The sequence below is a fragment of the Daphnia pulicaria genome, chromosome 11, assembly GCF_021234035.1.
Source record: "Daphnia pulicaria isolate SC F1-1A chromosome 11, SC_F0-13Bv2, whole genome shotgun sequence".
NCBI classification, from domain to species: Eukaryota; Metazoa; Arthropoda; class Branchiopoda; order Diplostraca; family Daphniidae; genus Daphnia; species Daphnia pulicaria.
Genome location: NC_060923.1, coordinates 4,348,212 through 4,371,521, shown reverse-complemented (window position 1 = coordinate 4,371,521; position 23,310 = coordinate 4,348,212). Strand labels below are relative to the sequence as shown.

Sequence of the window (23,310 nt, the reverse complement as noted above, 5' to 3'; positions counted from 1 at the left end):
CAAGTCTTACATACATGCACAAGTGTTATTACAAGTATCTTTCATCTCCTGACTACCTTTCAATAAAATTCTACGAAGAGTCTAAGACTGTTAAAATTACAAAGCTGTTAAATTCAAAATTTAGAGTAAGTTTCTACTAACTAACCCTGAAAGTGAAATTCGTCCAAGTGCCAGAATGTTCGTTTCAAGAGCGACTAGAGCACGTCAACTCCGACATGTGAAATAGGATAGTTAAAAAACATCGGAACACTTTTCAACGTCAAAAGGCTAGAAGCTGGTAAGAGAAGTCGTACAATTTTATTACCCGCTTTAAAAAGTGTATTTTCTCATTTAAGATCAATAACAATTACCAGTGACAAGTAACTATTATGATATGACAGAAAATCTATACACAAATAAATAAAACCTATTCGGCTCTAATACTTAGGAACCTTCCTGTAGTAAGTTGGAGAAGCGTAGGTCGAGGTGTAACATTCAGATGCCTTAACGGTGTAGTAACTGGAAGCAGAGTAACACTTCGGAGCTTCGGTGTAGTAGGTCGGAGCATCGTATGTAGTGGCATAGTACTCAGGTCCCTTGGTAGTGTACTACTTCAGAGCTTCGGTGTAGTAGCAGAGTGTAGCGTAGGTTGTGGTGTAGTAAACTGGGACTTCAGTGCAGTATTTCGGTTCAGCGTAATACGAAGGGGCAGCAGTTGTGTAGAAAGTTGAGGCTACGTAATACTTGGCCGCCTCATTTAGGGTTGTGTAGCTCGGGGCAGAGTAGTACTTTGGCACTTCTGTGTACTTTTCGACCGTTGGTGGTGTGATAAGCTGGAGCCTCGGCGCAGTAGCTGAGAGCAGAGTAGTACTTGGAAGTCTCGGTGTAGTAAGCTGGCGCTGCATACGTAGTTATGTAATACTCCAGTGACTTGGTGGTGGAGCTCGGGGAAGAATAATACTTCAGGACTTCTTTGTAGTAACTCGGGACAGCTTATGTTTTTGTATAATAATCTGGAACATTGGTGGTGTAGTACTTGGAGGCCTCAGTGTAGTAACTGGTCGTTGCGTATGTTGTTGTCGTGCAGCCAGACGCCGGCGTTGTGGTTTCATACCCGCCATACCCAGGAGACATCGGCTCACCAGTGGTCAATCCAGCCATCAACGATTCAACACCCAACAGCAGCACGCCATAGATTACTAGACAATAAAAATAATTTGAACATTTATATGCAATAATAACTAGCATAATAAAAAATTAAAGTACAGTTGATTCACATCTCAATGAAAAAAATCATAATATTTACCAATGATTACTTCTGTGTAGTATTCGACTGTTTTAGTGGTGTAATAAGCTGGAACCTCGGTGTAGTAGGCCTAGCTTGGAGCGAGTAGTACTTGGGAGCCTCGGTGTAATAAGCTGGCGCGGCATTTGTAGTTGTGTAACACTCTGGTTCCTTGGTGGTGTAGTACTTGGGGGCCTCGGTGTAGTAACTGGTCGTGTCGTATGTTGTTGTTGCATAGTAAGACGGCGGCGTCGTGCTTTGATATCCACCATAGGCTATACCCAGGAGACATCAGTACACCAGTGGTCGACTCAGCCATCAACGAAACGACACCCAACAGCAGCACGACAAAATAGTTTACTAAACAAAAATCCAATTGAAACATTAATATGCAATAATAACTGGAATATTAAAAAAATAGAAAACACGTAAAGCTGATTCACACCTCCAGGAAAAAAATAAAATATCTACCCATGATTGGAAAACTGGTGGTACGACGAAGAATGCAGTTGGTGACGACTGCTGCACTGCAGTTGTTGCCATTTCGGAGATGACCACTCTACTGATTGTGGTGGTGTAGTACTCCGGTGCCTTGGTGGTGTAGTACTCCGGTGCCTTGGTGGTGTAGTACTCCGGTGCCTTGGTGGTGTAGTACTCCGGTGCCTTGGTGGTGTAGTACTCCGGTGCCTTGGTGGTGTAGTACTCCGGTGCCTTGGTGGTGTAGTACTCCGGTGCCTTGGTGGTGTAGTACTCCGGTGCCTTGGTGGTGTAGTACTCCGGTGCCTTGGTGGTGTAGTACTCCGGTGCCTTGGTGGTGTAGTACTCCGGTGCCTTGGTGGTGTAGTACTCCGGTGCCTTGGTGGTGTAGTACTCCGGTGCCTTGGTGGTGTAGTACTCCGGTGCCTTGGTGGTGTAGTACTCCGGTGCCTTGGTGGTGTAGTACTCCGGTGCCTTGGTGGTGTAGTACTCCGGTGCCTTGGTGGTGTAGTACTCCGGTGCCTTGGTGGTGTAGTACTCCGGTGCCTTGGTGGTGTAGTACTCCGGTGCCTTGGTGGTGTAGTACTCCGGTGCCTTGGTGGTGTAGTACTCCGGTGCCTTGGTGGTGTAGTACTCCGGTGCCTTGGTGGTGTAGTACTCCGGTGCCTTGGTGGTGTAGTACTCCGGTGCCTTGGTGGTGTAGTACTCCGGTGCCTTGGTGGTGTAGTACTCCGGTGCCTTGGTGGTGTAGTACTCCGGTGCCTTGGTGGTGTAGTACTCCGGTGCCTTGGTGGTGTAGTACTCCGGTGCCTTGGTGGTGTAGTACTCCGGTGCCTTGGTGGTGTAGTAATTAGGGGCCTCAGTATATTACTCAGGCGCTTTGGTGTAGTAGCTCGGGTCAACATAAGTTGTATTGTAACATTCTGGAGCTTTGGTGGTGAAGTACTTGGAAGCGACTCGAACATCACACGACTGCTTATTTCTTTCGCCTTTTATCTCCTCTCTTATGACTAGTCTAGACAATAAATAATTTGAATATTCAATAGTTGGCATATTAAAATTCCATGTAACAGTATATTTACCCATGATATGTAGTTGTGCAGTACTCCGGTGCCTTGGTGGTGTAGTACTTGGGAGCCTCGGTGTAGTTAGCTGGGGAAGCATACGTAGTTGTGTAGTACTCCGGTGTCTTGTTGATGTAATATTTGGGAACCTCGGCGGAGTACTCGACCCTTTAGTAGTGTAGCACGGGGAAGATTAATACTTCGGGGATTCGTCGTAAGTAGTTCGGGGTAGCATAAGTTGTGGTGTAGTAATCTGGACACTTGGCGGTGTAGTAACTGGTCGTTCCGTATGTTGCTGTCGTGCAGTCAGACGCCGGCGTTGTGGTTTGATACCCTCCATACCCAGGAGACATCAGTACACCAGTGGTCGACCGAGCCAATACGTCCCCCAACACCAGCACGACACCATGGTTTACTAGACGATTAATCAATTTTAACATTAACATTCAATAATGAAAGGGCATACAAAAAAATTTGAAAAAAGTAGAGTTGATTCACACCTCCAGGAAAAAACTTAAATATTTACCCATGATTGCAAAACTGGTGGTTCGACGAAGAATGCAGTTGGTGACGACTACTGCACTGCAGTTGTTGCCATGTCGGTGATAACCATTCGACTGATATCTATCGCCTTTTCTCTCCTTTTATACGACTAGACAATAAATGATATGGATATTCAATAGTTGGCATATTTAAATCCCATGTAACAGAATATTTACCCATGATATGTAGTGGTGTAGTAATTAGGGGCCTCGGTGTAGTACTCGACCCTTTGATGGCGTAGTTCGGGGAAGAATAATACTTCAGGGATTCGGTTAAGTTGCTCGGGGCAGCGAAGTTGTGGTGTAATAATCTGGAGACTTGGTGGTGTAGTACTTATGGGCCCCGGTGTAGTAACGTGCGGCGTTGCGGTTTCATACCCGCCAAACCCAGAAGACATCGGTACACCAGTGGTTGACCGAGCCGATACGACATCAGCAGCATTGAACATTAGCACGACGACATAGTTTACTAGACAATTAATCAATTGAAACATTTGCATTCAATAAAAACTGGCATGTTAACAAACAGAAGAAAAAAGTAGAGTTGATACACAACTCTATGTAAAAATATTTGGTCATGATTGAGAACAGTAAAACGACGAAGAAAGCAGTTGCTGACATATTGTGCACTGCAGTTGCTGTCGCCGTGTCGGAGATATTCACTCAACTGATTCCTATAACCTTTTCTCTCTCCTTTTATACGACTTTTTCTCACCCTGATCCACCTCTTAAGCCTTGCGGCTATTGTACCATTTGATAATGATGCAAAACGTCCGGTTCTCACCTAACCTCTACACCACCGCATGCCAGTTTTACGAAATATTTCTTGTGACCTCCAAGCGTGAACATCAAATTTTTTCGATTGTGACTGACAAATTAACAAATAAAAAAAGGAGAATTGATTCACATTTCACAACTCCATGTAAAAAACAGAACATTTACCTATGATAGCAAACTGGTTGTACGAAGAAGAATGCATTTGGTGGCAAAGAGTGCACCGCAGTTGTTGTTGCCATGTCAGAGATGATCACTCGACTGATTTCTATCACCTTTTCTCTCCTTTTATACGACTAGACAATAAATAATTTAGCTTTTCAATAACTGGCATATTTAAAACTCCATGTAACAACATAATATTTACCCATAATTGCGAATTGGTTGTACGATGAAGAATGCAGCTGATGGCAAATAGTACACTGCAGCTGTTACCGTGTAGGAGATACTCGCTCGACTGATCCCTGTAGACTTTTCTCTCGCCTTTTATCCGACTTTTTCTCACCCTAACCTCTCAAGCCTTGCGGCTATTCTACCTTCTTGATAATGATGCAAAACTTCCCGTTATCACCCAACCTCTACACCACTGCATGAAACGTTTTACGTAATGATCTCCATGACCTTCGATTGAAATGCAAACTGGCCTTTCCTTCTGCAGGTGACGTTGCTGGGGATGGGTCTACAAAAACCATTATCAAAATGAATACCAAATAGCTTACCCTTGCGGCTATTGTACCTGCTTTGATAATGATGTAACACGTGTCGTCCTCACCCAACCTTTCCGCCGTCGCATGACACGTTTTACGTTATGATCTCCGTGACCTTCGATTGAAAGATTTTTCATGAAAACTGCCCTTTCCTTCCTTAGGTTGCCGGGGATGGGTCTACAACAACCAATGTCAAAATGAATACCCAATGGCTGAGCCTTGCGGCTATTGTACCTGCTTGATAATGACGTTCTGTTCTCACCCAACCTCTACACCACCGAATTGACAGTTTTACACGTAATGATCCCAGCGACCTTCAAGTGTGAAGGACATGCAAACTGGCCGGCCCGTCTGCAGGTTGAACTTTACAATGGTAAAGTAATTGAAAAATAATCAATAAACAATGCATCAGTTAACATGTTGAAAAAACACTTAAATTTAATTTTTAACATTCTAAAGTAACATACGAGTGTACGACTCTTTTGCACACATACGTAGACTAAAATGTAAGCAATATACTAAGTACTAACCTACTTGATTCATCTTACAAGTACATTACTACCATCTCAGATTTCCAAATCTCATCACATTTTGTCTTGCAATATAGTAGAGACCCTCTCAAAGAAGTATCTTTGTTACACGGCAGCGATCATGTGGAGAAAGGAAAAAGATCTTCGGCATGCTGTCACAAAATAAATTGAAGTACATTTAAAAATGGATCTTCCGAAAAGTCAAAACTATCACGATTCACTTACATGCCTTAGAATTGTTCACTTTTGATTAAGCTTGGTCGAATGGCGTGGAAATATCTCATCACTTGAAAATGTAAAAGCGAAAACCGTCATGACGCAGATAAGCACGTTTCCATCCATTGTCTCAAAGGCAATTGGCGGCGATTGGTTTCGTCAGTCTTAAGTCGTCACTCACTGACACTCCGCCACCTGGTACACAATAATAACCATAATAACAAAGAATAATTATAATACACGATCATCCGTGGCTAAATTGGAACCGTAATACTAGACTGGGGAAAAAAAGGTAGTTCAAACATAGAAGCAAACGTAACATCCGACTTTGAGCAGTACGACATTTGTGGTAGAGGGAAAGTTCACATGGAAATGCCTAGTAAACTTTGACTTACGTGAACTGATCATTCTGCTGATTGAAAATGGCAAAGAATCTGGTTGCGAAGTCGGTGTAGTCGCAAGTCGGAATGTAATAACGACACCTGACATCAAAACGCGACACCAACTCCAGGACTTGTGCGACAAGTAACATTTCCGGCGTCTCTCCTCTGGTTTTGTACTTCTTTGATTTCATTGTATTGAGCCGTTATTTTCTTCTTTCTCAACTTTAACGATCTTTTGAAATTCCTTATAGCAACTTATTCGTCGAGTTCTACATAGCAGTCGTTGTTGCCTATATATAATGAATTATTAGCCTTTTCTAATGAATGGTCTCCCATAACTTAATCTATAGCTTTCATTAGAAATTTATCACCTACTCAATACTCCCTACTCAATACTCGGAGACTGTTAAAATAATAAAAAATAAATTAATTCACATTAAGAAGATTCTTATAATATCACATAACATAATGACAGGACAGGCATAAAGTTAACTAAACAGTGCCTCAAAACTACTTCAATATCACATATTTTACAAAGGAATCTACACTTGGGAAGAATTCCCAACTAATAATAGTTAGTCTAGTTCAACCTCATGGGCAATTGCAATTTAATAAAAAAAACACATGTTCATTGTAGATGTAACACATTTGAATCTACAACACTGGCACATGGGTTCTACCAAAATTTGTTTGTTATTCTGTTTTTCTCTGATTTGGAAGACACAGCTTGGCTTATTACATGCTACATATGGGACCATTTTTTCCCTATCATCACAAGCACCTGCATCACAAGAAAACTTCGCTGAAAGACTGCAATAAGAATCCTTGGCTAAAAAGTTTGTAGTCTATTCAGCAACTTCATGTAACACTTGCCCATGATCCAATTACTAATCTATTTTAAAATAGTAATGCAATACGCAATACCTAAATAAGATCTTGAGATGACAGTAGAGAGTAGACAAGCTTGAACACATTATGTAGAATACTGGAATACAGAGATGGGTGTAAGCATCAACTGCACATGGTGATTAGATTATGAAAGTTACAGATTTACCTACATATATTTTGTGGATATAATTTTGGTCCATAAAAAGTGAACAGCAGCAGCAAAAAACTTTCGTCATTTCTCATTTGTTGTTGTGTTCACCACCTCTCCCAGGTGACTCACCAATTGTTGTCGCTACAGCTTCTGGACGTTCAGCTGAGGTCCCCCTGGTGGGTGAATTTGAATTTGAATTTCAAATTTTTGACAGATTCAAAATCTTTTATTAAAAATATTCAGCAATGTTCGTTATTTCCGTATTTCGGTTTTATGATTTTGTCGTATCAGAGGAGCTGTGGAAGTAATGGAAAAATTAAAGACATGTTAACTTTAATTAAAAAATCACTGTTATTGGTAGCAAACCATCTCATTATCTATTTCATTTATTTGTTTATACTATATCGAAATAATTATATTATTATAAAAATCAATCTTGTAGTCGTTATCGTAAATTGCAAAAAAAGGCCATTAAAGGGATAAGTAATTGTCAACTTTCTAGATTAAAAAAAAAACGTTTAACTGTTTTTTTATTAAAAATCACTCTTCTAACACTTTGGATTCGAATTACAAATACATTCAACTGAAGAGCTCGCAACAGCAATGCGAAATTGAAGCGCGAGTGGAAGACAAATAAAAGAGGAATAGTAAACAAAGCCGAAGCAAATCTACGATTCTGAACCATTCACTGTGTCACTGCACTGTTCTACCAATAATTGGATAAATTCCTTCGACCCTGATGATGTATATGCTGCTTCTCATAATGGGTTTGTTGTGCTTCGAAAATTTTAAAATGCCGTTCTGGTATGCTCAAACCGCTCGTCGGGTAATTTGTAAAAGAGTATTATAGGTTAAGATAGGGAATACACGATCAAAAAAATTTAAACTAATAATTATTAAAAAATTACTTGAAAATTTGTACAGTAAGGTTTTGCTGAACTATTAACACGGAATGCTTCTTTCCTCAACAAAATGGCAGTTTTCAATAAACTGAGATACATTATTTATCTTCTACTTTTTCCTCAATTGAGGCCGATTCAATTGACGTCGATTCAAGACGCTCGCCGTGCTCATCGATCGGCTCAAGCTCTGTTATTTCCCGAACGCTGTCTAAATGAGTTCTTGGTGGAACTACTACAGGAGGTCTTTGAGACGAAATAGTGGGAACAACTGCAACAGTTTCTTCAACAACATCCTCTTCTGGACAATCTTCCTCTACCTCGGCCAATGGTACGTGCAATTTTTTAGAAGCTTTAGAGGTGGAAGCTCGATCAGTTTGCTGGATAAATTTAAAACAAAATTACAGTGACGCAATACAAAAATAATAACAACTTTCATTTACCGATGCATCGGATCCCATGAAAAAAGCGACAGGTGGAATTCGAGTAGTTCTTGGAGATCCCTGTGGGCTGGGAGAGATTTTCGGCATTAGCTTTGGACTGGATTTGTTGGGTTGTAAGAATTGCTTGTGTCTTGAAATGGGAGAATTCTGAGCTGATGTAGTTAGAGGAGCTGAAGGGGATGGCGCGTTGCTTGAAATTAGAGGTTCATCTTCTGGATCAGAGATTGCAAAAGATCCAGGCGGTGGATCAACACTCAAATTCTAAGGAAGACTCATTATTTTCAATTTATCTTCGACATTTTTCTGGACTGTTTGTTTTACCTTGCCAAATTTCCCACGCCTTTCATTGGCTTTTTTCAAATTTAAGGGGGGAAGATCAGCCTTAGCAGTCGGCGATTTCACGATTGGGGGATTAACTGGAGTTGTGGATCCTGAGTCGATACTCAGATCGGACATTTTGAATATATCTTCCTATAATGGAATTGAAAATAAAACATTTTTAAAGTATTAAGTATGAGTTAAATTATTTGCCTGAGGTCCAAATACTATCGGAGAATGTGGCCGGCTAACTCCGCCTGTACTGTACCGGCTGGTGCTACGATTGAATCCTGGTTTACGATGTGCAGATGCGATGGATACATTGCTACCCATAGCTTTTACCGAGTAGAAAAGAAAAAGTACGTTAAAAATAAGGGCGATCAATAAAGTATAACACGTCAATAAGTTTACTATTGTCTCTGGTGAAAACCTTCTGGAAAACAGACAAGACGGAAGGAGCTTTTCGTGAAAGTCGAAGACGAGATTGGCTATTGAACGAATTTGGTGCCTCCGATTGCAAGGACATTTGCCGTTGCACTCTCTTTTTAGGGCTTCGTTCCTTAACCGGTGGTCTACGAAAATAAATAAATGTTTAAATAAGAAAATCTGCTATGACACTACAGTTCTTCATACCCCGATTCTCCCCCGTCATCTGGAATGATGCCCTCACTTTCAGTAGAAGGATCTCCATCACTTTCTTCTTCCAGTCTGTGAAGTTGTGAACCTGATTGAAATAATTCTTTTTCGTAAGATGTCATCGTCAATTGAGCTGTTGAGCCCATGTGAGGAGATGTGCGGAAGGCTTGAGATGCAACTGTGTACGGAAGTTCTTGCGGCGTGATTTCGTCCCAGTACTGATCGCGGAGTAGCTCTGGATGTTCATTATGCATTTCGTCTACAATTAAGTATGACACCTAATAGAAATAGTGTTAATGAAATCATGGTTTTCAAATCGTGTCGTGCTTTCTATATCTACCTGGAGATTTCGATCAATCAACCAGTTAGTTTCAAAGTCGTCATCGTCTTCGCCAAACGGATTGACCAAACTTTCGGCCACTTTCAGCCATCCCATGTAGAAGAAAAACTAGACACCAGACAGACACAAAAAGAAAAATCAGATTTAGTTTTAAGACCGTTGCAGCTAAACTATGTGGAAAAACAGGAAATAGAGAAAAAAAATAACCCATACTTGGAGAAATGCAAATACTGGAACGTACAAGTCTTTCTGTTCGCCAACGAGTTGGCGGCCCATTAGTGTTGCCATAAAAAAGGTATAAACTGCCAAGGTCACAACCTAAAGGAACGTAGACAGTTAACAAATCTCGATCGATTCAGAATTTGGTGAAAATGAACAGTTTTACTAATAACCTGAGTGTAAACCAAAGGAACGGGAACCCAATCATAACCGTTAAGTGCGCCACATTTGGCCCGGAAGGAACATAACTCATCGAGCATAGTTTTGACAGCAAAATCATCGCGTATCCGTCCTTCCCTTCGGGCCCGGGTAATAATCGATCCAGCCCAAACAAGCGGCATCCAGAACTTGCTGTAACGCGAACGAGCGTTGAGGTCGTCGAATATTTTCTTTTCATTGGGCAACAGTACACCTGTAGAAGAAATAAATCGTCATTAATTTCACAATGCCTTAAGCCACGTTTCTTATCTGTTCAAATAGAGAAACAATTGTGATTTTTCTCAAACTCGTGGTTTTTTATTATTATATTTTGATCTTGCTTTCGACACAAGTACGAAATGTAAGAGATATTTTACGACTTTATACTACTCAGACATTCTAACAAGCTACGGAACCAGACACGCTCCAGAAAATAATGTCATCTAGATAAGCCGGGACCAGCTCTAGTTCGGTTTGAGATAGATTGCTCTTCCGGTACCGTCGTTATCTTAATCGTTAAATGCCTTTTAAAACCCTAAGTTTGGTAGGCCTCACGAAACTGCTTGACCCACGCTTGCTGTTGCGTAACGAGGGGAAATACGGCCAGTAGGGAGTCAACATAGCACGCGAAAAACTCGTCATCTGTTTGACTTGTTTGCGGACACACATTGGTACAGTATGATGGATGGGAACCTTATTTATTTTTCAGAGTTTCGCAAGCTTTAAAGACAGGGATCAACCCATCAACTTCAGGAAAACTAGGATAAAGAGCGATAGTAGTTCAAACATACCAGCTTCAACAAGGTGGTCGAGCGTTGGAAATCGTTTCTTGACCCTCGTTGAGACCATGGACAATATCATGGCGTACGAAAGATTGACGTACCGCATGATAGTGCGGCGCATCAAACGGCAACGGTCGTCCTAAAAAAAATCACATATAAAGATTATCTTGCGAACAATATTTAAAATATTTCGTTTACCTGTCCGGGAATAGAATTTGCTACAAATATTGCCAGTGTGTCCGTTCCAGGGCTACATTTAAACGTATTTTATTAGAAAACTAAATTATACATATTGTATTTAATAAGATTTCACTTACATGGATTGAAACATTTCCCACCATCTCTTGACTACTAAATTTACATAGAAGCCGAGGACGAACGACAATGGAATAAGATCGGAGTACTCTAGACAGTGTTTCGATATCTTTTCAAACCGCCTAAATATTAATAACAATAAAAAAATTTCACACTTTATCTGTTTTGTCATTTGTAAATATGATTGAAAGGGCCTAGTAATTGAAAGCATCACCATACTTGGTGATTCCCAAAATTCCAATGAACTCAAAAATGCAACAATGGCTTTATAATGACAGGAGTCTTTCTAGCCTTTTTTACAATCTAAAAACAGACTTTCATTTTAGCTCAAGGCAAGGGCAAAAGTAATTATGAAGTAATATATGTCTGCATGCTAGCAACATCCTGTGTACTACATAGAAGGGAAATATTCTAGCTGGAACAAGAATTTCTCTTTTTGAAACGAAAACATTTGAAGAATCAAACATACTAAATAACAATAGAAATATTTCTTGACAAGGCAGCCTAATTTTACACGATTGTAAGAAAAGTATTCTTCAACTAACAATTACTCATTAAATTCCAAGTAAATTTTACTTACAGCTGTCCTGCTTCATCCAAAGCGAATAGGTAAACAAAATAGAGTACATAGTACAGAAGAACGTAAACAACCAGGTTTGGCCAAAGTAATTTGTAAATAGAGCCTTTCCAACTGTGGCAAACAAATCAAATACGTTATGTTATGCAAAATAAAGAAAAGCAGAGATAAATGATACCGGAAGAGAAGTTTCCAAAAACATCCAAGTCCTGTGCAAGTTGCAACTTGTGCTGTATAAGTAACTGTCATAATAATGAATGACTGACAAAGAGATCATGAATAGTTATAAACAAAAAACCGGCAAACTAACACACTTTCGATCGCATAAAGAGAAAGACAACCACGTCCACTCGGGACCTAAAACCAACTACAAACACAGAGCTTTTTCACTCAAACCAAAGTCTGAAAGTTGCGCCATAACAAAAAAGACCCCCTATGCTTTATAGGCTCCTCCCCCTTTTCCTTAGGGCTATAGCTAAACAGTCGGTAAATGTTGTCTTCTCTAAATATATCCTAAACGGATGTGATGAAATAACGGACCAACCCAACAAACACTGTTGTTGCCAAAAGAAGGGAGAAACCTGTATCAGAATATAAGCATTTGCATTTTGTGTCAAAATAAGAATCGACGGTTACACACTGACCAATCAAATTTAATTCAAAGCAGGAAGCTGGGGCGCACGCGCGTTACAATGTCATGAATAAAGATGTACACGAAGCAACAGGTGGATTGATTTTCCAGAATATTAGTTTGACGAGCAATAGCGATCGTTTATCCAGTTGTGACTGGAAATTGTCCCTTTTTTCGCTGGCTTTTATACCAACACAAAGCCAGCGTCTGCACCGCACGATGACGAGCATATCCCGTTTGGGTTGCGCAAAGTTAGCTCACTCGTCCATGCATGGGCCTTTCAAGTTCCCCGCCTCGAATACTAATGGTTTCATCTGAAAAAAGGATTGGTTGGCAACCAACCGTTTTGGCAGTACCTCAAAGAGTCAAAGGGGAATTCAAATCAAAAAATTTCCCACAAAAATCCGTAAAACCAACAATAGAAATTACAGTTTTTAATCAACATTTTGTTTGCTGCTGTACCTTCAAGACACTCTGGAGTAGGGCTGAGAAAACACACAAAGCGGATGCCGCAGCTGGTGTTTCGATAACGGTTTTCCGGGGAGCCTATAGGCCGCTGGCTTTATTTGTGTTCAAACTTCAAACTGGAATTTACTGGAGCAGTAGAAATCCGATTTCATCTGATAAAAAGATTATAATAAAATTATTGCGAAACAAACTGTGATATTTAGAATTATAGGCTGCGAGACGAAAACCAAATAAGAGCTTCTATGTTTTTAAAAGGATTTAGGAATTTAAATTTACTTTGAGACTAATCAATTTACTACTTCACAAACCACTTTTGAACGTACGTTCTGGGCCTGCGGCTTCTACGTCGGCACGGTCAAACTATCTCCTTCCTTAGGCAGTGGAGTGGCTCTCACGACTATCGTGATGCTACTTAATTGTTATCCATCCTTTGTGTGCCGGGCACATGGAAACACATGACATAGGACAGATGCCGCTGGTCAGATATGTTTGCAAAAAGAAGTGCCCCACCATCACTTTTTTAAAAATAGCTTGTCAAAAAGACTGGATAGAGCTGCAGTTGTTGCTGGATCAAATTCAAAAACTTGCAAGGATCAGCTGACGTTACAAGAGAGAAAAAGATTAATCGAATACATAATGCAGTACACACGCACCAGCGGCTTTTGATACACACCCTTTGTTGGTGATTCATTCTTATTCTCTATGACAGCTCAGCGTGACTTGTTTTGGCAGAGCGCCAACCGCGAAATTCAAATGCCATGTCATTTTGGGGGAATAACATAATCAATCCGATAATAGCACACGGCCATATATAGATGTAGAATTTGACACTACTTTCAAGAGCGCATTCAATTGCCTTTTTCGAAATTCGGTGCGGCTAAGGCGGCATAAAAGTAAGTCTAGTTTATTTTGAGACCGCAATTATTCCATTCACTGTTCCTGCAACAAATTTTCTGCGAGGCTTCAATGGTAGGCGCTTGTCAGAAAGGGCTAAAACAATTGGAAAGTGACTGTCCACGAGGTTCTACGTTCCCACCACAGACTCTTCCCATTATTCAATACATGATCCGGCCGGTGCGAAAACCTAATTTTCCTCCCACAAATCAACCTTTAGGCTTTGGGATTGGTCCAGTTCTTTGGGAACAATACCATTTCACTTGTCCTCGAAAATGACAGAAAACCGAATATAAAAGAGCAAACCTACGCAGTCCAGCAATAACCATCGACACTACAATCAGGATTCTCAAACAAAGTAGCCTGAAATCAATTGAACGCCGATAACATGTCTACTTTCAAGGTACATTTCATACAGTTGAAAGTATACATACCTACATTTTAAATTGTAAATTTTAAATTTTTAAATTCTATTTATCTATTTTGTAGATCGCGTTCATCGCTTTAGTGTTAGTCGCGCTGGGAGCTGTGGCTTCCGGCGAAGACCGCAACTCGGCAAACTATGACCTGGAGCTTGCTGAGTCTAAAGGAAGGCGTCACAACTACAACAGCTATCAACAATCCAGCCATGGACACAAACAGCAACAACATGGTTATAACCAACATAGCGGACATGGAAGCCAGCAAAGTTACGGACATGGAGGTATAGTTATAAATTTATAATCAATTATTATCATAAGATTAATTGTTTTAATTGTCGTCGGTAAATCAAGGAGAATAATTTTAACTTACCCTATTCAATCCAGGGCAATCCAGCCATGGATATGGTCAGCAACAACACGGATACAACCAACATAGAGGATATGGAACCCAGCAAACTTACCAACATGGAGGTATAATAATAATCATTAAATTAATTTAAAAAATTGACGTTGGAAAATCAAGCAGAAATAGAATTTTAACTTAACATATTCAATCCAGGACAATCCAGCTACGGGCATGGTCAGCAGCAACAGGGTTCCAACCAACATAAAGGACACAGCCAGCAAACTTACGGAAGTTATGGAGGTATTCACATAACGAATAAATTGTCATTGGAAAATCAACTAAATGTTTTTTTTTTACCATAGGCAATCCAGGACAATCCACCTACGGATACGGTCATCAACAACACGCATACAGCCCACAGTATGAGATCATCAGTGGTGGTACATACTAAACTCTTGCTAAATCAGTTAGAGCTCCAATCCAAGAAATTATACGCACATTATTTTGGCACATGGAACGCATTATTTTTCTAAAGGGAATGAGGTCAAAAATAAATCTATTCTAAAAAAAGAGATTATTGTTGCGTTATTATTAAGTTAAAGCGAAGATAATGAGAGGTCCTTTAGATCCAGCTCACTAATTACTCTGAGACGGTAGACAGTATGCAGCCAACTTTTTAAGATGCATACGATGATAATATTTTTGTAACACACTCCTATTGATTTCAAACGCAAACCGATTAACTTTAAACTCGTGGACAACATGTACGCATGTTGTCGATTTGAAGGTAATATACACTTTATCCAGCAAATCTACAGCATTACTTAACATGAACAAACATTAAAGATAGTATAATCCAATCCTAAAAATAATTTTAACAACAGAAAAAAAATCTTGAATAAGGAACTTATTGTATCAGTACGTTAAGGTTGTTAATTAAAGGTTGAATAGCCTTTAATTAGTCTTTTAACAACTCACATGGTCTCACACTCTTTGACACGGACAAAGAGCACGCTAACAAGATACAGAACAGCTATGAGTAATTAAAGGTTAAAAAAAAAACTGTCCGATGCAATTATAATTAATCTAAAAGGTGTACCTTTTTTCGGTTCAGAAGGTTGTTCTTGCAAGTTGAAAATTATTTGGTAACATTCCTAGCTATCCATCAAATAAGATTAAGCTGACATCACTCGCCCCTATAAGAAACATTAATATTTTAAAATGTGACGAAACAATGAAACAAAAACCAACATTAATTACCATTTGTTAAAAAACTGTTGTCGTGAATAAAGATCCGAAGGTACCATCAATCTTCTTGTCGTCATAATGTAATTATGAAGGACACGTATACACCTCCACCAAATGAGATCTATGCCACCATAGAACTTGATAATGACTAAGAGGTAACCCAACAATTGGAAAGTGCTGATCTATGATGTCATCCAGCCTTCACAGACTCCCAATTGCAAGAACATGGCAATGTGATAAATGATCCGTTAAGAAAACCCAACTTTAATCACCACAAGTTCGATCAAACCAACCACCGGGACTTTCTTACTGGCATTGGTCTCCTTTTTTTCGGCACAGTTTCGTTTTTCTTGTCCTCGACAACAAACAAATGGTTGGTATAAAAGAGCAACAGATCAAGATTCAAAGCAACAACTACTTGTGCACTTCAATCATCAAGACGGATACTGAACACTGGGCGCAATTTCCACTAATCCTCTAACAATCAACAAAATGTCTGCGTTTAAGGTACAACATTCAAATTCATTTTAAAGTTGTCCATGTCTAATTCACTTTTTCCGGTATGCAGATCGCACTGATCGCTTTAGCAACTTTGGCAATCGTAGCTTACGCCGAGAATCCTACCGCAAAGAATGACTTGGAGCTCTCCGAGACAAAAGGAAGACGCTACCAGTACGCAAACTACGGCCATGGATACGATCACGCCAATACCTACGGACAAGTTCTACAAAAGCCAAAACACCACCACAACAACCACGGATATAACACTTATAATAGTAAGGGTTTGTAAAAGTCATTTCCCTAACATTGTTTCTAGAAACAATTAAAAAATGTCTCGGTATTTACTTTCAAGACCACAATAGCGGACACGGATACGTTCAACATCAACCCGTTCAACATCACCCCGTTCAATATCACCCCGTTGTCCACCAACCAGTCCTCCCTCGCCCTGCTGTACAGAGTTACGGTTACCAAAACCCATACGTCTACCAGCAAAAAGAACACAACTCGGAGGAAGTGAAGGAATACGAGAAACCGCCCGTGTACAAAGGCTACAAGAAAGGTCAAGACTCTGAAGAAGTAAAGGAATACGAAGCAAAAGGCGAAAAATCCAAGGCGTCTAAAGGCTACAAGAAAGGTCAGGACTCTGAAGAGGTGAAGGAATACGAACCAAAAGGCGAAAAATCCAAGGCTCCTAAAGGCTACAAGAAAGGTCAAGACTCTGAAGAGGCGAAGGAATACGAACCAAAAGGCGAAAAATCCAAGGCGTCTAAAGGCTACAAAAAGGGAGACGATTCCGAGGAAGAAAAGGACGACGAGCCAAAGGGATACAAAAAACCGAAATCGAGCAAAGGTGACAACAAGAAAAAGGAAAAGAAATACCAGAGCAACGAAACCAGCTACAAGGACGAAGAATACGGCAATTACAATGGATACGTCAGCCACTCTGGATAAGATCTAAGGAACACGGAAAATTAAATTTATGCATAATTCTATTAACTCATGAACACTATAACGTGTTTTTATAGTATTTGATGAGATTAACTTAATAAATATAAAGACATTTACTTCAAAAATCAATCGCTGTTTTGTTTTACTTTGAAATCTGGAACCTCAAAAAACCTTCGTTTGTGCGGTCTCCAAGATTGGTAACGTAATGGCTCATTCAGCAAAGAAAACTATTTATTAAGTCTGCTGTTTTGAATATGCTGATCACCATTGCACAATATCCACATGATTGGAATTCCAATAAATTTACTTTCTCTTGGAGTTACATATTGGAAAACAAGCTTTGATGAACAACTAAGGAACGATCAATGTCCGTAACCGAAGAACAGCCTTGAATTTATAACAGAAATAATCTTCAGCTTTAATTTCCAGGGAAAAGAAATAATTAAATTCGCTAAACTTACCCGATAGTGCCATAGCCAAGTCTAATTCCTTTTTCAGCAAACGGATAATGCTGACAACTCCAGCTTCACCACTGTGTGCAAGACCCCACAATGTAGGGCGACCAAAGAAAACCTGGAATTCGGAATGAAAAGAATTAGAAATTTGAATGTTGATTCATTTCGAAATTACAATACCATGCGTGCACCGAGGGCTAATGCCTTGAACACATCCGTTCCTTGGGTGATTCCACCATCAACGTAAACTTCACAGCGACCATTCACTTGTTTAACAATAGCAGGAAGCGCATCGATCTTTGAAAAGGGATAATAATTTTTAAATAATTTGGTAAATCCAATCTGAATGGATGAATTACCGTGGCTGGAACTCCGTCAAGTTGCCTTCCGCCATGATTCGAAACTGCAATCGCCGCCACGCCATGTTGAACAGCTAATTCAGCATCGTCAGGTCTCAGAATTCCTTTCACCACGATTGGCATTTTCGTAATACTGCCATCCCATTTGATCATTACTGATGCCAAGGAAAATCATTGAACAATTAGTTACCTTTTAAGCCAGCTAATATCCTTCCAGGTTAAACTTGGATCAAATAGGGAAGCCACAAAATTATTGGACGATGAACTTCCTGTATCACTATCCAAACGAAATGAAACGAATGAGCAACACATGTTACCATTCAATTTTCTAACTACTATAACTCCACCTTAATTCATTCCGCTCGGTAGCTAATCGTCGGCCAAGAATGACAGTATCGACGGTCACAACGAGAGCTTTAAAATTCGCCTGCTCCGCACGCCGAACCATATCGACAGTGACCTGGCTAAGTAAACAATAAAGATTGCTCAGAATGAAATAAGGATTAAGAATTTATAAGCGTTAGTCAATTTCTTTTTACCGATCTTTGTAGATGTAGAGTTGAAACCAGTTGTTGCCTTTAGGAGCCGCTTCGGAAACTTCTTCAATCGTACTAGTGGCTACAGTACTCAATACGTAAACAATTCCTTCGTCGGATGCCGCTAAATAAACAGAAAAAATTAATAAAACTTGTCAACCTTAATAATAATAATAATTTACCTTTTGCAGTAGCGAGTTCGCCCATTTCGTGAGCCATTTTCTGCATTGCAGTTGGTGCAATACCAATAGGAGCAGACATGGGGTACCCGAGCGCGGTGGTAGCCATTAAACGGTGTTCTACTCCTCGAAGAACTCGGGGCATCAATCGCCATCTGACATTATACCAAACACACACGTCAATCAGTCAGAATATAAAAACAAATTTGTAGCAAACCGTCTGAAGGCTTCACGGTTGTCTCGAAGAGTTTGTTCTTGATCGGCTCCACCCCTGTAAAAGTCCAAAACGAACGGTGGAAGAATCTGGCTCGCATGTTCTTCATAATCTTGAAGACAAACCAGCTGCAATTTACTTTCGCTCGTCATTTTTTTAAAAGAACTACCAACACAGCTTCCTTAGTAGTGGTGCAAACTTGAGACTCTTATCACTGTGAACAGTGATAAGAAACGGACGATTGACAAAAAACATAAGACAAGGAGATGTGAGCAGTTGGAAAATCTGCTCCTCCCCTATAAGTAACCTTAAAGAAAAAAAATGAGAACTTGAAATGTAAACTTTGAAGGCCACAAAAAATAAGGGGAAATTGTGAAGCAGACCTTGATTCACCCCTTTACAAGGTTAAAAATGTACCTGTAGCAGTAAAAAGCGTTTTTAGTAACATTTGAATCATTATCAACACACAGATATGTATTTGGACCACCACGTCATCACAGAGGCTTTTGTTTGCAGTCGGTGAGTATGGACATGAAAACTCTTCCAATGAATCAACAGGCTGCATAAGATAGATTGGTCGGTTGGATCTCGGCACAATAATCATAACAAAGCATTGTGATTTGAGTCGGCAAACAACATCTAATTATTGGTTCTTAATTAAATGCAGATAAGGGATAACTTGCAATTCTCTTTCCACAATAATAGGCAAGAACGATGTTTTTCCGTCACACATTTTCATCAAATCAACTAATCTGTAATAAGTAATGTTTTTCTTCACCGCGTTGTGAATACTGACTGGACAACAATACACGAATATAACGCCACGCGTAAAAAGAACCGCCATATGGTTGGCTTACGAGATAAGGAAAATTCTTGGAAAGAATGATTAACAATTGGGAATAAAAAAGAACCTTGGATTGTTGGATAAAACCTGGAAGACGAAAAAACTGGATAGGGTTTCACTGTTGCAGTTGGACGTAATTAGCGGGAAATAATCCTATCTGTCCTCTACACTCCCCTCGCCACCAACCTTCATCGATCTGCACAGCAAAAGAGTTGTTTAGAAACTAAACACATTTTATAAATTAATTAATATTACCATTTCGATGTTGGCAATGACTTCATCCGGGTCAAAGGAGAGCTCGTCTTCTGCAGCAGCTTGGTAATCGTAGAGGGCGACTGCAATAAGACCGGATCCAGTTTCTTCCGCAACTGTTTCTAAATTCGAATTCTCTTGGACGTAGCCTATCTCTTCTTCGTCTTTCCAGGCGTCATCCTGCTCATCCACTTGCTCTCTCCACGCTCCATCATCCACTTCTTCGACAGCTTCGGCCAGATCATCGTTCCATCGTTCAAGGGATTGCGCGATATGTTGTTGAGTTTGTGCCGGAACAGGTGGAACGACAGTCGGTGGAGGTGAAGGAGACCTAGCAGGTTCTGGAACTGGAGAAATCACAGGACTTTCTCGGATGACTGGCTCTGGTATAACAGGCGACTTGGCTGGGAGAAATTGGTTTTGTCGGACAGGTTTTTCTGTTTGGGGGATTTGTTTGATGGGTGGCTCTGTTTGAGGCGTCGACTGTGTTTCGAATTTGTGTGCTATCTTAGCCATTGGGCGGGGATTCTTCGGTGGAGGAGGAACAATCTAAAGAAATGAAAAATGATGTAATACATTTCTTTTTAATAAGAAACTATCAAACGTTTACCATTGCGGCTTTCTTGTTTTCTTCAGCAAAATTTTCAAAACGGGATTTCAGCAAAGAGGCTTTACCTTTCTCTATGGAACAAAATAAATTTAATAAATTTAAACAAAGAAAAACTTAACAGAAATTGTTATTGTTACCCGCAATAACTGGCTTATCCTTCTCGTAAGTAGTACCAACATGACCTTGTTCTTCATCAAAACCGACGGCCGCTGCATCTTGCCTATCTGTTTGAACGCCAAATTTTCCTCCGAAACCTTTTGAACCATCTACTTGGCTCTCATGTTTCTCTACTTTTTCTTGGTAATCATAACCAACAGCACTCTGTCACAAAAGATAAATTAAGACATTAGTTGGACTACAATAACATTCAATTGGTAGGTTATACTTTATCGACTCGATCAGCCTGGACACCAAATTTACCACCAAAACCTTTATTTCCATCCACCTGACTTTCATGTTTCTCCACTTTTTCTTGATAATCCCAGCCAACTGCACTCTAAAAATTGCACTTCAATAGAAAAAATTTCTTTGTTCAAACAGTTATAGAATTTGTTACTTTGTCGATGCGGTCGGTTTGTACGCCGAATTTCCCACCAAAACCTTTGGAACCATCTGTTTGACTTTCATGCTTTACCAACTTCTCCTGATAATCCCAACCAACAGCACTCTATTTAACCGATCCAAATAAAACGTGAGAAAATAGTGGGTATAACTGTAAAGTAACTGAAATAAAACAATAATACGCATATTTTAATGAAATACCTTATCAACTCGATCAGTTTGAACTCCAAACTTGCCGCCAAACCCTTTGGCAGCATCTGTTTGACTGCCATGTTTTTCAACCTTGGCTACATAGTCATGCCCCACTGCAGACTTATCCATCCTTAATAAACAATAATAGTAAGGAATTGGAAAGATCTACAGAAAATGACTCCTGTTCTTACCTGTCCTTTTGAATGCCATATTTCCCACCAAAACCAGTGGTGTAATCTTTTTGAGAAGCATGTTTTTCAACTTTTTCAATATGTTCATGCCCGACTGCACTTTTATCCATACTGAAGAAACAAAAACAAAAGTTGAGGAAATTCACATTTTATATTTCTAAGAAAAACATACCGATCTCCTTGTACACCAAATTTTCCACCATATCCATAAGATGCTTGAGGTCCTGCAGCCATTACCTTTTTCTTGAGCTCCAGATCTTCTTTAGTCGTTTGCTCTCGTAGAGCATTCATACTGTAAACATTGACAGAAACCGTTAACGTAAATACACAAAGTCTTGAAGAAAACATTCATGCTCACTCAATAGCACCCGCAGTTCTTCCCCCACCCCATCGTTGTTCTTCTTCTGTTACGTTGTTAATATAATTGGGATCGGTATCCCATTCATCGTCATCTTGGTTGACAACAGGAGCCTTGATGCTGGAACCAACTGCTGATTTCCACATGTTATTACAATCTAGAGAGAAAAATAAACTTTAATTTAAAATTATGTGTGATAATTAATGATCTCTCTGACGTACAAATTCTTTATAAATAGATATAATACTAATTTAAACCGGCTAAAAGTTGAGTCACACGCCCTTTCTATTTGATAAGAAGTTAAACAATCGGATAGTTTATCTTGCAACAATGCCATTCGGACATGAATATTAAAAACTTATTTTCATTTCGTCATAAAATCTACTAATAATAATCAAAAAACTTTTGAAAATATTTTTTCTATGAGTATAAAAGTTTAAATATCATTAATGAAATAAGTTTGAAATATGATTTGGCGCAGCATATAGATTCAAGCATGCACCGCCATGCAGGTCAATGCAGACGAAAACAGTAAACAAGAAATCATCAAACTAATTGTGATTGAGGCTTCAAACATCCTGAGAAAATGTCGACGAGAATGTAAGTCAAGAATTTCAAAGCTAAATTGGGTTCACTCAAAATTTATAATTAGTTACGATTAAAAAATCTAAAAATGTAGATATCCAGCTTTCAAAAGCGGTAGTCCTAAATTACGGGTGTTCCTACCTGACTTTTGGATGAAGCTTGTCAAACCGAGCCACAATTTGCTACCTAATCAAGTTCAGTTTGTTGTCTCATCACAAATGACCAAGCTTGATGTTAAACAATATCTTGAAAAAATTTACAACCTCCCTGTTGTTCATGTCAGCACCTACAACCAAATGGGTACGACAACATCATTGAGGTTAATATAAGTGATGTTTTAATAACACAATAATTTTCTTTAAAGGGAAAACAAAAACTTTACCCAATACTTATGTCACTAAGGAAAATGATGAAAAAATAGCCTTTGTAACTCTGGTAATTTTAAAACTTATCTTGTTTAATGTTTCTTCAACTGTAACCATTTAGTTTTGTTTGTTTTTTAGCACAAAGACCACACATTTGTCTTCCCAGAAATTCATGGCAGTACTGACATTTATGATGAGCAAACTAATACTATGAAACAGACAAAAGAATTGTATGCCCAGAAAACAAACATTAATATTTCTAAACAAGGAGTGCCTACATGGTTTAGTCATTGAATTTGTAAAAAATTTGTTAGAATACAGTAATAACATATGGTTTATTTATTATTTTATTTCATTTTTTGTATAAGATAAAAAGAAACTCTCGGGTATGGCACGGTATTTGGTTCGATTATAATCGATCGATA

At 39.4% G+C, this 23,310-nt stretch overlaps 6 protein-coding genes and 3 long non-coding RNA genes across 20 annotated transcripts; 3 read left to right on the top strand and 6 right to left on the bottom strand.

Moving 5' to 3' along the window:
- Positions 1-300: 300 nt before the first annotated feature.
- Positions 301-3,687, bottom strand: LOC124315698. Of its 2 annotated transcripts, none has more exons than XR_006911562.1 (4): positions 3,525-3,687; positions 3,332-3,457; positions 1,286-1,624; positions 301-1,178 (listed from the first exon to the last, which is right to left on the bottom strand). It is a non-coding gene; the product is annotated as an uncharacterized LOC124315698 (long non-coding RNA). The 2 variants fall into 2 exon arrangements; XR_006911563.1 differs by having other exon boundaries at positions 1,286-1,520.
- Positions 3,688-4,827: 1,140 nt separating this feature from the next.
- Positions 4,828-5,672, bottom strand: LOC124315747. The gene is made up of 3 exons (XR_006911632.1): positions 5,584-5,672; positions 5,063-5,510; positions 4,828-5,005 (listed from the first exon to the last, which is right to left on the bottom strand). It is a non-coding gene; the product is annotated as an uncharacterized LOC124315747 (long non-coding RNA).
- A 1,831-nt stretch (positions 5,673-7,503) lies between these two features.
- Positions 7,504-14,572, bottom strand: LOC124315169 (bestrophin-4-like). 2 transcript variants are annotated; one of them, XM_046780638.1, is made up of 15 exons: positions 14,509-14,572; positions 11,902-12,948; positions 11,727-11,837; positions 11,149-11,268; positions 11,030-11,081; positions 10,841-10,970; positions 10,025-10,263; positions 9,846-9,950; positions 9,633-9,740; positions 9,290-9,570; positions 9,068-9,228; positions 8,870-8,991; positions 8,660-8,809; positions 8,339-8,599; positions 7,504-8,275 (listed from the first exon to the last, which is right to left on the bottom strand). In XM_046780638.1, the coding sequence occupies exons 2-15, from the start codon at positions 11,970-11,972 to the stop codon at positions 7,997-7,999; spliced, it is 2,190 nt and encodes a 729-aa protein (XP_046636594.1). In that variant the 5' UTR covers positions 11,973-12,948; positions 14,509-14,572; the 3' UTR covers positions 7,504-7,996. The 2 variants fall into 2 exon arrangements, with proteins under 2 accessions (XP_046636594.1, XP_046636596.1); XM_046780640.1 differs by lacking the exon at positions 14,509-14,572 and adding an exon at positions 13,146-13,710.
- On the top strand, positions 14,022-15,294 carry LOC124315639 (antifungal protein-like). Its single transcript, XM_046781439.1, has 5 exons — positions 14,022-14,119; positions 14,206-14,419; positions 14,523-14,609; positions 14,698-14,784; positions 14,847-15,294. The coding sequence occupies exons 1-5, from the start codon at positions 14,105-14,107 to the stop codon at positions 14,933-14,935; spliced, it is 492 nt and encodes a 163-aa protein (XP_046637395.1). The 5' UTR covers positions 14,022-14,104; the 3' UTR covers positions 14,936-15,294.
- Positions 15,295-15,378: 84 nt separating this feature from the next.
- LOC124315786 lies at positions 15,379-16,309 on the bottom strand. Its single transcript, XR_006911674.1, has 2 exons — positions 15,745-16,309; positions 15,379-15,680 (listed from the first exon to the last, which is right to left on the bottom strand). It is a non-coding gene; the product is annotated as an uncharacterized LOC124315786 (long non-coding RNA).
- Positions 16,144-17,309, top strand: LOC124315538 (high mobility group nucleosome-binding domain-containing protein 5-like). Of its 7 annotated transcripts, XM_046781286.1 has the most exons (5): positions 16,144-16,239; positions 16,301-16,508; positions 16,586-16,795; positions 16,871-16,923; positions 16,999-17,309. In XM_046781286.1, the coding sequence occupies exons 1-5, from the start codon at positions 16,225-16,227 to the stop codon at positions 17,185-17,187; spliced, it is 675 nt and encodes a 224-aa protein (XP_046637242.1). In that variant the 5' UTR covers positions 16,144-16,224; the 3' UTR covers positions 17,188-17,309. The 7 variants fall into 7 exon arrangements, with proteins under 7 accessions (XP_046637242.1, XP_046637239.1, XP_046637237.1 ...); XM_046781283.1 differs by having other exon boundaries at positions 16,586-16,783; positions 16,859-17,309; XM_046781281.1 differs by having other exon boundaries at positions 16,871-17,309.
- Positions 17,103-19,297, bottom strand: LOC124315425 (hydroxyacid oxidase 1-like). Of its 2 annotated transcripts, none has more exons than XM_046781098.1 (9): positions 18,931-19,297; positions 18,717-18,868; positions 18,538-18,658; positions 18,346-18,462; positions 18,189-18,275; positions 17,999-18,131; positions 17,820-17,936; positions 17,646-17,757; positions 17,103-17,190 (listed from the first exon to the last, which is right to left on the bottom strand). In XM_046781098.1, the coding sequence occupies exons 1-9, from the start codon at positions 19,077-19,079 to the stop codon at positions 17,171-17,173; spliced, it is 1,008 nt and encodes a 335-aa protein (XP_046637054.1). In that variant the 5' UTR covers positions 19,080-19,297; the 3' UTR covers positions 17,103-17,170. The 2 variants fall into 2 exon arrangements, with proteins under 2 accessions (XP_046637054.1, XP_046637053.1); XM_046781097.1 differs by lacking the exon at positions 17,103-17,190 and adding an exon at positions 17,398-17,571.
- Positions 19,298-19,380: 83 nt separating this feature from the next.
- On the bottom strand, positions 19,381-22,254 carry LOC124315253 (src substrate cortactin-like). 2 transcript variants are annotated; one of them, XM_046780794.1, is made up of 11 exons: positions 22,157-22,254; positions 21,936-22,092; positions 21,750-21,869; positions 21,578-21,688; positions 21,396-21,516; positions 21,190-21,300; positions 21,019-21,129; positions 20,771-20,954; positions 20,634-20,704; positions 20,027-20,572; positions 19,381-19,967 (listed from the first exon to the last, which is right to left on the bottom strand). In XM_046780794.1, exons 2-11 carry the CDS (start codon positions 22,079-22,081, stop codon positions 19,887-19,889), a joined length of 1,602 nt encoding a protein of 533 aa, XP_046636750.1. In that variant the 5' UTR covers positions 22,082-22,092; positions 22,157-22,254; the 3' UTR covers positions 19,381-19,886. The 2 variants fall into 2 exon arrangements, with proteins under 2 accessions (XP_046636750.1, XP_046636751.1); XM_046780795.1 differs by having other exon boundaries at positions 22,183-22,200.
- A 180-nt stretch (positions 22,255-22,434) lies between these two features.
- Positions 22,435-23,218, top strand: LOC124315655 (39S ribosomal protein L23, mitochondrial-like). Of its 2 annotated transcripts, none has more exons than XM_046781461.1 (4): positions 22,435-22,535; positions 22,615-22,820; positions 22,885-22,955; positions 23,024-23,218. In XM_046781461.1, exons 1-4 carry the CDS (start codon positions 22,522-22,524, stop codon positions 23,177-23,179), a joined length of 447 nt encoding a protein of 148 aa, XP_046637417.1. In that variant the 5' UTR covers positions 22,435-22,521; the 3' UTR covers positions 23,180-23,218. The 2 variants fall into 2 exon arrangements, with proteins under 2 accessions (XP_046637417.1, XP_046637418.1); XM_046781462.1 differs by having other exon boundaries at positions 22,488-22,535; positions 22,588-22,820.
- The last annotated feature ends 92 nt before the right edge of the window (positions 23,219-23,310 follow it).